Source organism: Aythya ferina, assembly GCF_964211825.1.
Source record: "Aythya ferina genome assembly, chromosome: 28".
NCBI lineage: Eukaryota > Metazoa > Chordata > Aves > Anseriformes > Anatidae > Aythya > Aythya ferina.
Genome location: NC_140325.1, coordinates 1,493,204 through 1,504,991, shown reverse-complemented (window position 1 = coordinate 1,504,991; position 11,788 = coordinate 1,493,204). Strand labels below are relative to the sequence as shown.

General features: G+C 56.3%; 1 protein-coding gene across 4 annotated transcripts in view; it reads right to left on the bottom strand.

The window, feature by feature from the left end:
* Window positions 1-11,720, bottom strand: part of SARNP (SAP domain containing ribonucleoprotein) — a 28,431-nt gene extending 16,711 nt beyond the window's left edge. For 3 of the 4 annotated variants that reach the window (XR_014686137.1, XM_084499947.1, XM_084499949.1), the window contains exons 1-9: window positions 11,545-11,720; window positions 10,883-10,982; window positions 10,576-10,622; window positions 9,530-9,597; window positions 7,986-8,037; window positions 5,069-5,142; window positions 4,424-4,452; window positions 3,841-3,866; window positions 2,703-2,771 (exon numbers count right to left, since the gene is read on the bottom strand). Coding sequence is in view for 3 of the 4 variants with exons in the window: in XM_084499947.1 (XP_084356073.1) it covers window positions 2,703-2,771; window positions 3,841-3,866; window positions 4,424-4,452; window positions 5,069-5,142; window positions 7,986-8,037; window positions 9,530-9,597; window positions 10,576-10,622; window positions 10,883-10,982; window positions 11,545-11,580 (501 nt within the window). In the remaining variant the exon portion in view is untranslated. The remainder of the gene's footprint in view (window positions 1-2,702; window positions 2,772-3,840; window positions 3,867-4,423; window positions 4,453-5,068; window positions 5,143-7,985; window positions 8,038-9,529; window positions 9,598-10,575; window positions 10,623-10,882; window positions 10,983-11,544) is intronic. The other variant, XM_084499948.1, reaches the window with a different exon arrangement.
* Between the last annotated feature and the right edge of the window lie 68 nt (window positions 11,721-11,788).

The following is an 11,788-nucleotide window of genomic DNA, read 5'->3' as shown; positions in this document are numbered from 1 at the left end:
ATTGTTTGCGAGGCACTTGGAGACCTCCGCGTTAAAGGGGAGATAGAAAAGCCAATTATTTTGGTCATCTGCTCAGATTGGGAAAGGTATTTGATAACGTGATCCTAAAGGTGGCAAGCAGAGCTTTTATGTTATCCCAAGGGCTCTCGCTGTCCATTTGGTGCCAACGCTTCCCCGGCGGGAGACTTACGAGGCTATTTTATACATAAAGAGCGAGCCTTCCCCTCGGAGAAACGCTTCTGAACCACGACCACGACGCAGGCAGCTCCCTCTGCAGCATCCAACCCTGCATATAAAACACGCAGCTAAACACCCTCCCCTGGGGAGCGGCGAGTTGGAGTGTTACAGGGAGCAGCTGCCGTGGAGAGGGAACATTTACAAGTGTGGGGGGTTAAGTACAACTAACAGGAGTCAAGGGATGGTAGCTTCAGGTCAGAGCGTGCGCTTGAACAGGAGGCCTCGGAGGGGAGAGTTAGTGCTACGGGGAGATAAACGCTTGCTTGATTTATTTTAAAAATTAATTTGATGGCCTCGTGCTGCCTTGAGACAAACGAGCACCTGCCTCTGCGGCTCGAGCGGAGCCAACCTTTCTGTTCCGCCTGCTCTCCTCGCAGCAACCCGGGTCTTGCTTTCCCCTTCAGGCAGGGAGGAAGAGGATTTTAAACTTGAAAGATTTCTACGCTAGAGGGCTAACGGAGGGGGAAGGGGGGTTCAAAGCTACAGATGAGTTCACAGCCACTAACGCAGCTCTGTATTTGCTCCCTGCTCACAGCAGGCCTGAAATCCCCCTTAGCTACGATTCTCCCCCCCAGCATCCCTACCCCTCCCCAAACCAATTTGAATAGGAAATGAAGTGTGGCTCCGTGGAGACAATGGTTTATTGTAAAGTTTTTTGCTGCGACGCACGGTATAAAAACCTGCCAAGACACATGTAAACATTCGCAACTGCCAGGCTCCTCCGTAATGAAAAGCTATAAAGAACACCCAGGTGGGAAGCACAATACCACCAGCTAATTAAAGTAACCAATAATATTCCTCCCAGGAATGCAGGAGTGTGTTCCGCTCAGTGGGAGAAGCCACTTCTAAGCCCATGAACTCGGCTTCCTGGTGGAGCAAACAAAAAAAAAAAAAAAAAAAGAAAACAAAAAAAAGGACACGGCGCGGCGAGGCGGGCGCTGCTCCGCGGAGCGCGGGGCGCACAAAAAGCCGAGCGCGGGGCAGCCGGGGGCTGGAGCTGAGCTGCCGCGAGCTGAGCTCGTTGGGGAGCTGCTCAGGGAGCTCAGACCTCACGTTTTGTTTTTTTTTTCGGGTTTTTGGCGTGTGCAGGGGCCACGGGGCAGCTCCGGCACCCGGCTCCTTCCCCAAGCCCCAGCAGCACGAAGCTGCAGCCGCACAACCCCGCTGCGGGAAGGCCACAGCCATAAACATTGACAAGGCATATATCCCTCCTGAAAAATGGGAGCTCCTAGTGACAGGGTTAATGATGTTTGAGCAGCCTCTCACCCTGAGCTCCACATATCCCAGCGTTAATGCACTGGCCTCCTTCCCCCACCCCCAAAGGGACAGGAGAAGGAAGGGGGGGGGGGGGCGGGAAACAGCGACCTCCAATGCCAGATATTTTCTACATCAGTGAATTCCCAGGGCCGGTAGAATAAAGCAGAACGCTCAGAGATGGAGAAGCAGGCAGCAAAAAAGGTCAAATCCGTCCCCCCGAGGAGGAGAGGGGCTTATTTCGCGGGGCTGGAAGGAAGAGAAACCTCCCCTCGCTCTTACCCTTTCCAGCTGGAGAGGAGAGGTCTCCATGCCAACACCAGGCAGCTGTTAGGACCGGACAATCCTTCCTCACTCCCCACTATTTCTGAGCACTGCTGCGGCACGAGGGTCATTAAAGCCCGGAGGAGAAGGCCATTTGTGACCGGGCAGCGCGCGGGACGCTGCGCCGATCTCAGAGCACGCTGATCCTTCCCTGTCTCACCCAAACGCACCACCCTCAGCTTCTCCCCACCCTGCCACAGAAGCTGTGCAGGCAGGGAGGGCATTACCACGCCGCCAAGCACAGCATTCCCTGCACACACACACACCCCAAAGCCACCCGTCGGGCTGGAGGCCAAGTGCGGCTCCATCTCCTGCCCTGCCAACAGCTCCGACACACCGAGGTGCTACACACGAGGACCGGAGAGCCCACGGATTTCTCCCTGGCAAAATAAATAGCTTGAAGACCGAACTCACCCCCCTGCAAAGCTCATCTCATCAGTACTTCAGAGTTATTTGCTACCAGGGAGCTCCGGACTCCTCTTTGTGGAGCTCGTTACCTCGGTCTTTACAGACTCGGCTCCTACCCCAACCAGAAACGGGCGCTTACGCAGCGCGAGTCAAATGCCCGAAACCAAACCAATTTCACAGCCTGCCCACCAGCGTCAGTTCCCATGCTTTAAGACGAACAACTTTAAAATTCAACGCCTCTATCCACCCATCATAACTTCCTCAAAGCCGCGTTAAAAACGTCTCACACAAAACAAACCGAGGATGAGATAAGGAAGCGCCGCTGACAGAACTCCCCCGGGGCCTGGCGCCCACACGGCTGCATGAATAACAAGATGTAAAAGCAGCACGAGGGCTCTGAGCATCACCGGGTGCTATGGGATGGAGCACTGGGCTCCTCTGGAGGTGCAAGGAGTGTCCTGGAGGCCAGTGCACCTTACCTTCTTGGAGAGCGAAGAGACATTCAACCCAAATCTCTGAGCCCTTTCCTTTAATTTATCCATGTTGACCTATAAAGACACAGGAAACGATTTATGGTTTAAAATCACCACCACTCGAGTAGCAGCAGCAGCCCAAAGCTGGCCCGGTGGCTCAGAACACCCAAAAGGATAAACCCCAGGGTGGTGGCCCCCTCCTGAAGGAGCAGCTGCACCTGGTACTTGTCCTGTGGGAGTCCAGCCAACACAAACAAGAATTAAATGACCTCTCACGCAGACTTGCCCATACTCCTGGAAATTATCACTGCTCTCTGGCTGCCACAGGTTTAAGAGATCCTTGCTGCACCCTCGTTCTTCCCAAACTATGAAGTCACATCTGACCAGGTCCTGTGACCGAGCAGCTTGCCAGCAGAGCACCCAGCCTCGCTGGAATCTCCCAGAGAAGGGAGAGCCACCCTTACAGCTCTTGTCCCTAGCACCACAGCTGGGCACCGACTGCCAGGGAGAAATCCACAGCGTGAGCTCTGCAGAGGAAGCCCTGGTGCTGTTCTGCCCCTCAGACGTTCACGCAAAGTCTTTTATGCCCCTGGCACAAGAGAAACCCAGAACTCTGCCCCGGGACAGATCTTGGGGTGCCTTAACGCTGCTCCCCTCATCCTCAGGCCGGCACCAAGCCAGCTGCACCGTGCGACCACAGCTCTCAGCCACGCACACTCCGGTGCCTCCTGCTTCGACCTGGACAGCAGGCAAAGCAGCACTGGCACTGAAAATGGAGTAATTTACTACGGGTCATTCGTACTTTCCATTCCAGAAGCAGGATTCAAGCAATTCAAAGTCAAATAATGAAAACGAGGCATATGGAAAAAAAATCTGAGTATCCACCCACATTTCTGGCGTTTCATTCTGCGATCAGCTCACCTGAGAGCACTGTCACAGGAGGCAGCCAAATACTACAACGGGAGGGGAACCCACCCGAAGCACAACATGCAGGTGGGCCTCCCCACTGCCCCTCGCTCCGTGCTGTTCTCGGAGCATTTTGATGGTTCAGGTCACCCCTGCAGACGGGAACTTCTCTGCACAAACCACAACCCACGTGAGGAGCCTGAGCAGCGGTAACCCGTGAACAAGAAGCGTGTCTTACCGTAGGTTTGCTGTCTGCAGAGAGGCCTGAAACGAGGAGGGAAACAAAAAAAGAAAACCCAGTTAGAGAACAAGCAGCCAGAGCAGCATCCTATCTGACAAGAGGCGCGGTGGAGTCGGTGCTGCCAGGAGCACTTGCCCGGCACAGACTCGTAAAGAATTTCTGTCCCACTCTTCCCAGCTTTACCTCTGCTCTCCAAATTCTTTTCATCCCCAGGTCAGTTTTTCCCACCCACAGAACCACTGCCATCCTCCCACCTTGCAAAGAAAGCTCTGACAATTGAACCTGGCGTTTGAAAAGAAGCCCAAGGACGTTCGGCGCCCCGATCAGGGTTACCCCACACCTGGCTGGCGTCCTCCAGTTGGGTTGGGGAGTACAAGACGCTGACAGAAGTCTGAACTACCAAGAAAACCCCACCTGCATTTCATCCTGAGTCTACAATCCCTGCTCAGAGCTTCTGGGTGTGGGCAGGAAGAGGGACAGAGAGTGAAACAGCCTCCACCAGCTTTTTTTTTTCTCCCAGGAATAAATAAATATTTGCAGTGAGGTCACTCCATGAGTTAGTTCTGGTTCACCTTCTCACCTTTAGTCGAAACTGTGGCCAAACCAAACCTGCAGAAAGTAAACAGAGCTTAGTCAGACTCAGGCACACGTAAGGCAGGCAAGCATCTAACACGTCGAGCCTTAGCTTAACAAAGCAGTTTTCCCTTCAAATACTTTTCTCAGGTGTAATTCAGGCAAACAGGTTTGTGCACAAGAGCGACTGGAATCCAGTTATTGTTGCCTCCTGTAGCTACTGCAGCAACTCCTCCATTTACTGTGAACAGCAATTCCTCACTTACTTCAGAAAAACAGCTTCAGTGCCCAGAAAACTAGCTGGATCATCAGCACTGAGCCAGTTTGGCCTTCCCCTGCCCTGTCTCTCCAGCGTAACTTTAAGCAGCACTAGAAATTTCACTGGTACTGAGCACTCCAGTGTGACACAGCCCGGCTTTGACACGCGTGTCTCCTGGCTCACAAGGAGCATGACCTCTACACACGTCACAGCAAGTGTCTGCAGACCCTTGAGGAAATCCATCCAGTTTGTTCAGGCTGGAGGCAAATTCCACCTCCTCCTTCACGCTAAAAGCCACCTCCACATCACGCCAGCACAGCCTGCCACTGCCAGATGTGTCCCAAGAGGTCTCCTCCCGAGCTAAAGCAGGGAAGGCTCCGGGCGTGGACTCACCGAGCTGCACGCGCTGCCTTCTTGCTCTCCAGGCTCACGGGCACGTTGAAGCGTTCAGCCCTCTTCTGCATCCTCTGGAGGGAGAAAAGGAAAAAGAACCCAGTGAGAAGAGAGAAGATTTGAGGCGTACAGAAAGAAAGCAGGAAGAGGCACACGGGAAAGGCAGCGGATGGGTAATGCTTCCACGTGCCCTGCTGGGCCAGCAGCGTGTGGCCTGGGAAGGGAAAAATCCCCTCCTGTGCCTGCAGGTAATGGGGGAGCTGCTGCAGGCACCTGGAGCCATCCAGGAGGCCACCCCATAACCTCCTGGATGCATGCTTGACCAAAGGATGCTCTCCAAGTCCTAACGAGCTCGGTCCAAATAATAAAGGCACCTTTCAGAAAAAGGTGCAGCCGGCTGCAAGAGCAAACAGCTCCACTTCTGGGCTCTGTTTGCACAAGAAAAAGGGGTTTTATTGCCCTTTACTCAGGGAGCGCTCCCAGGACAGGACAGGAGGCGTGCCAGAGGAGAGCAGGGCCGGGGAGCTGACGGCAGCAGATGACTATTTGGAGGTGCTACGAGGCTGCAGCCAAGCTGAAGGCTGGTGTGCCAGCAGCAGGCGGGAGCGCTCCCCTTCCAGGGAAGCCCCTGTGCCAGGGGAGCAGCGCTCCTGGCACGCGCTGCAGAGGGAGCGGCTGCGCCGGCCCTCCCGGAGGCAGGGAGCAAGCAGGCGGCACAACCAGCTCGGCTGGCTCCCAAAAAAAAAGAGGCAAACAAGATTTCTTTGGCTATGCAAAAGGCCAAAGAAATATGCTAAGAGAAGAGATGGTGGGGGGGGTTTCAGGGACCTTATTTATTTGGCACAAGGTTTTTCATGAGACCGCCGCTATTCATGCTGTTGGCTCAGCCTCGCAAGCAGAGTTTGTCATCAGCAGCACAATTTGAGGCAAAATTCAGCTCTGTGGAAAGGATTCAGCCTACTGCAGGCAAGGCTTGCCTGGACCACAGCACACTGCCCAAGAAAGAGAAGCTCAGAGGTGTCAGAAGTGCAAGCGTTGCACCAACGAGCATTAAATCCCCTTAAAAGCTTAAGGGAAATATTTAACATTTCATTATTACACAAGGGCCCAGAAATGTGTTGGGTGCTTTAGAGGTTAGAGAAACAGATAGCATTTGAACGGAAACATTTACTTTAGCCGAAAGCACAGTGAGGAGTGCAATAAACATTTGCATCAAAACATAAATGTTTAGAGAAGACGGATTAGGAACACCACTCCTAATGGTGCCGGTACCAAAGAACTTTTTACTCGACTGAGAAAAGACAGACAGAAAAATAAAATCTGTTAGCGCTCAGCTCCAAACCAATTTCCCCATTCTGACACTCTGAAAACATCCGAAAGGAAGACTCGACCCGCTCCTGAAAGGGCTCTCCACCATGGAAAGGCCACCCCGGATCAGAGAAAGGCTCCCCCTACCCCAAAACCCTGCCTGAAGCTGATCCTAAAGGCCACAAGCAAGGCAGGGAGGTGCCACGGTTGGGTTGATGACGTCCTGACTTTGAGCTGAGCTCACATTTGCATTCACTTAACCCCGATGGGCTCCTTCCTGGGATTTGTCTCCCTGCTTCACAAAACCACGAACATCTCTTACAACTGCAGCAGCCAACATCACCGGCCACAGGTCTGAATCGTGCACTGTACGGGCAAACAATTCCCTTTTTTCTTCAAAAAAAATGTCTATATAATATAATTTTGCTGAAACCTATCCAATCCACACAACCCAAAAAAAAAAAAAAAAAAAGTGGTTTTCCTGTGAATAGGTTCCACGGAATTTGGGAGGAAAAACAAAAAACAAAAAACAAAGGACAAGAGTGCAATTTCAGCAGGTCTGCTTAATTGGTGCTTTACGCAGCTATGGCCACGGGCAGCCCCGAGCCCCAGGGGACACGGCTCCTCCAGCACCACGTCCAGCTCACACCAGGTACCACACTTCTCTTCCCTACTCCTCCAGCTGAGGTCCTAATCCTCCGCTTGCGCCATCGCCCCGGTTGCTGTGGAAATGGCCGTGTCCCAAACAGAAGATTAGGGCTCTGAAGTCGTGGCGAACAGCAGGGAGACAAGAACTGTGTTTTCCTACCGATTTCTTTCTCATGGAGCGTGAGCGGAAAACAAGGTGTGGGAGGGGGGATTAGGGAACCAGAATCAGGGTCTTGAAACCCGAAATTTCGCAAAGTTCTCCCAGAGGAATCGGCAGCTTCTGAGCGTGTTTGGCTGAAATAAGCCCAGCAAATCTCAGTGACAAAGTTCCAGGGGGAGATAAGGGCGATCTGTTAGCTCATCCCAGTGCCTCCCAGACTGATTGCGCCCTGCGGCCGCACCCTGGAAGCTTTGCAGCTTTGCCTGGCTGAAGCAATCGCCCTGAGGGATGGGGATGTGGCACAGGGGGGTGAGCCCTGCTGCAGAGCTTTTCGTGCTCCTGATAGCAGGAAGGGAAGCACAATTTATGTGCTAGAGTAATAACAGGGGCAGCTCGAGGCTTTAAAATCCAAATCTGGGGATGCTACGGGGCTACTACAGGGCTAAATCCACCTGGGAGCCACTTGGCCTGTCCCCAAGCTGGAAATATTGAGGTAGGGTCAGCGGTGGCTGGTGGCAGGCAAACGGCAGCCCCCAGCAAGGAAAGGGGCACGACCAGACAATTGAGAGAGGCATTCCTTAAAGCCCCATCAAAAACGGAACGTGCCACGGGGGCGCCACCCCGCTAGGTCAGCCCGCAGCCAGCGACCGGTCGTTAGTGTAAAATCAAGCCAAAAAAAGCAGGGTTACAGTGGAAACGCTGACACAGCCCCAGCAACGCACGGAAGAGCCTCCGAAGGAAGCGAGCGAGGAGGCCGACACCTCACAGCGAAGAGGATGGAGCAGCAGAAGGAAACCTTACCTCCATCTGCGAGATTTCTGAGGTTATTTTCACTACTTTCTTTTCTGTGTTCCTAGAGGTGTGGGGAAAGAGAGAGATCGGTCAGCAGGGCTCCCACTGGCTTCCTCTCGTGCCTCAGCAGGAGAGGGGTCGGGGTTCTCCTCCCAGCCACCCACCTCTGGCTCCCCACCACCCCCAAATTGCTGAGGGGCTGTTCCCAAACCGCCAGCAGCCCTTGTAGGGGCAGGCTGAGAGCCCAGGTACCAACGCTGGGGCACGAGGTCCATAAAACCTCTGCGTTTAGGGCACACAAGGAAACACAGAGCGGTGAAGGCGCAGCCACTGCTCCTCCTCCTAGCCAAATGAGCGCCTGGAGCACTCCTGAGCCCCTTCAGCAACGATGGGAAACGAGCCCCCAAAGAGCAAAAGACACAAGAGCCACCCTCAACACCCTCACCCGCTCCCAGCAAGGCTTGGAGAAGAATTATTTCTATTTATGGTGAGAGAAGCACCCTGTGACTGCAGCGGGTGCTGCAGAAGCTTCTCGAAACCTGGGGGGACAGCACAGCGAGAAGCCACAGACCCGCACGCCCAGGAACAACCTCCTGAAGGCTCTTAACAGCAACACTCGGCTCTTGTTAGAAGCCCAAAGCCTCGACTGCCTGCCCCGAGGAGCTTTATTCCTTTACGGCCCTGCAACACAAAGGCTCGTTCTGTTCTAGTTCATGGGACAGCCTCGGGCAGCTCTCCCCAGGTCAGCACCCGCACCCGGCCCGGGCTCCGTTTCAAACACACACTCCTGAACAATGAGCAGCTGACAACAGCGGGACCGGGAAAAAGCCCGCACGAAAATATAATGGAGGGGGCGTGCTCCGAGGTTTATGCTCCGAAAACAGAGCTCGGGCTCGAGGGGGAGGAAAACAAAAGAGCAAGAGACAAAGTTCGGAAGTTCCCAGGCTAAATGAAACATCCTCCTCCTCCTCCAAACAACTCCCATAAAACAGTGGGGCACAGCCAGCCTCATTAAGGCCTCCCATTTAGAGAAACGCGCTGCTTTTGTTCCAGATTCCCGGACAGGTTTCTCATTTTATGCCCTGAAAGGTAGTAATGGTTTAATAACACTTTCACAGGAAGCAATTCGGCCGGGGCCGGGCGCGCTCCCAGCGCAGCGCCGCGGGTGCAGGACGCCCCCTCCTGCCCGCACAGCACCACGGCCCCAGCACCCCAACCCAGCATTTGGGGTGCACCCAGCGCCCCATTACCACTCGGGGCTGAGGCTCCCTGCGAGCAGGGATGCCCAAAACCACGCGAGCTCCGAGCTGCTTTCAGCCCAAGCTCTGAGACTGGGCTGTGCCAAGCTCGCGCCACCACCCGCAGCCTCAGAAGCGACCCCAGGAGCTGCCCTCGCTGCGGGAGCTGCGACCCCTCCGGCCTCAGGGGGTCTCAGGAGGCTCACGAAGAACCCATAAATATTTGGAGGAGGGGGAGCACACCCTCCCACACACCCCTCGCCTTACAGCCACCCCCCCCAGGTTTGTTTTGGCCCCCGCAGAGAGGATAGTTACACGTCGGGCGATTTTACGGGAGGCTCCTCCGCTTTGACGGGCGGCTCCGCCGGCTTCTGCTCTTCTTCCTGCCGGGGAAGGAGTCGAGAGGAGGTCAGGAGGAGCCCAGCACCCCACAGGGAGGCTGTCAGGGCTCGTAACTCTGTGTTCTGTGGGGACGTGCCTCCATTTCAGCCCCCGAGGGCTCCTGTAACGTGTCACAGCAGCGGGGGACACTCCACATCCCCAGGGACAAGCACCCAGCTCCTGAGCACAAGCGGCTGCCTCATGGCTGAGGGAAGGGAAGGGAAGTGTGCTCCGAGCCCCCTTCCTCCTCCCCAGCCGTGCCTAACTCAGTCCACGAGGCACTACATGGAGTATTTCTCACCATAAATATTATATAATGGTAAATATTGTATCCAAACCCTGACAGGGTTTGAACAACACTGCTACAGACACGGATTTATTTATTTTTTTTAACACCCCAAAGCCAAGCCCTTAGCACAAGGCCCGGGCTTCGCAAGACTCAGGAAATAATTGGAATGAAGCCCTCGGGCTGGCAAGCAGGGCCAGCAAACACCCAAAGCACACGGCTCCCGATGTCTCGTGCTGCTCTAGGAAGGCTCAGTGCCCTTCTCCCACCGAATGTGTTTTGGGACACTGGGGAGAAGCTCCCAGGTGCTTCACACGTCCTCGTGGGGCCATGTGCTTGAACATCACCATCGACAAAAGCATGAGGTGACAGCACGGCTCCTGCTGAGCCCGGGCAGAATTCCCCCCTCCGAAGCAGCAGCCACGCACGGAGCCCACACGCACCTCCAAAGCCCAGCTTTTCACACACCCTGCACGCTGACGCAGCGACGCTGAGCCTTCAGCATCAGAACTGGGCAGTTTTGACCCCCCAGTGAGCCGCAGCAGTGCTTCCCAACGGTGCCTGGCAGCACTCGTTGCAAGGCAGCCTCCAGTTCTGCCCCCTCGTCCCAGCGCCCTCCCAGCTGGGCCCGGCACAGCGAAACCCAACACGGCCACCCAGAGGCCGCGTGCCGCCAGGCCAGCCCCAAATTTACCTCTATTTCTTCTCCCAGAACGTCTTCCTCATTGGCTTCTTCTTCAGCTGAAGGGGAAGAAAGAAACAGACTAATTAATGATGAAAATCACTCGATTAATATCTGGCCTCTCCGATAAGGCCACTGTGAGTGTTTGATTCACAAAATGAGGAGGGGAGAGGCAAAACCACAGCAACGTGCCCAAACAAAGCCCAACCCCAGGAGCTCTCTCGCCAATGCCAACCCCGAGCAGCAGCCACAGCCTGGGGGGGCTCTAGGAAGGAGCCCCCGTGCCCATGAGGGGGGTGAGGGGGGGCTGCGTCCGTACCGTGCTCCTCCAGGTAGGCCTGCAGCCGGTTGATGAGATCCTGCTTGTTCCCCTTCGCCTCCAGGCCGCGGGCCAGGCACTCCTGCTTCAGCTCTGCCAGCTGCGACGGGGGAAGCTCCGATTAATTAGCGGGCGTGATTAACGGGGGACGCAGCGAGGGGAGAATAATAACAAAAAAGGGGGAAAACGGCGCACAACCGAGGCAGGTTTTTAGCAGCCCCGCACGCTGAGCCCCCCCACCCCCGCCTTTGCTGCAGGCGCCCCGGTTGCCCCCGTTGCTCCCCGGGGCCTGGGGGTGCAGAACGGCCCGGGCGGCCTCAGGGCGGCGGGGAGGGACCCCGAACAGCCCGGGGGGGGCACCGGGGAGCGGCACCGGCACCGGGAGGCGGCGGCGGCTCCGCACACAGCCCCGTGTGCCTGCGAGCGCGGCACAGGCCGGGAACCGGGCCCCACCGAGCACCCCCAGGCCCCACCAGGCCCCACCGGGCTCCCAACCGGGGCCTCCCACAGGGCCCAGCGGCGGGAGGCGCTGCCCCAGGCCCGGTGACGACCCAGAGGCGGCGGCTGGAGCCTGAACCCATCGGCCCCGGGCCCCCCGAGTGCTGGCGGGGGTCAACGGCCCGGTAGCGGCCCGGTGGAGGCGGCGCGGGCCCCGCCGGTACCTTCAGCTTGTGGAGCTCCACGGGCTCCGCCGCCATCTTGCCGCCCCCTCAGGCCGCCGCCGCTGCCGCCGCCGGCCCCGCCCCCCGCCGGCAGCCCGCCGCCCAATCACGGCCGCGCTTCCTGGACCGGCGATTTCAAACTGCCGCCCAACACCGCTCCCGCCGATTGGAGGGCTGCCCCGCGGCGCCTGGCGCTCGCTGTTGGTTCTCCGGCGCGAGGGGGCGGGGAGGAGGTTCTGACGGA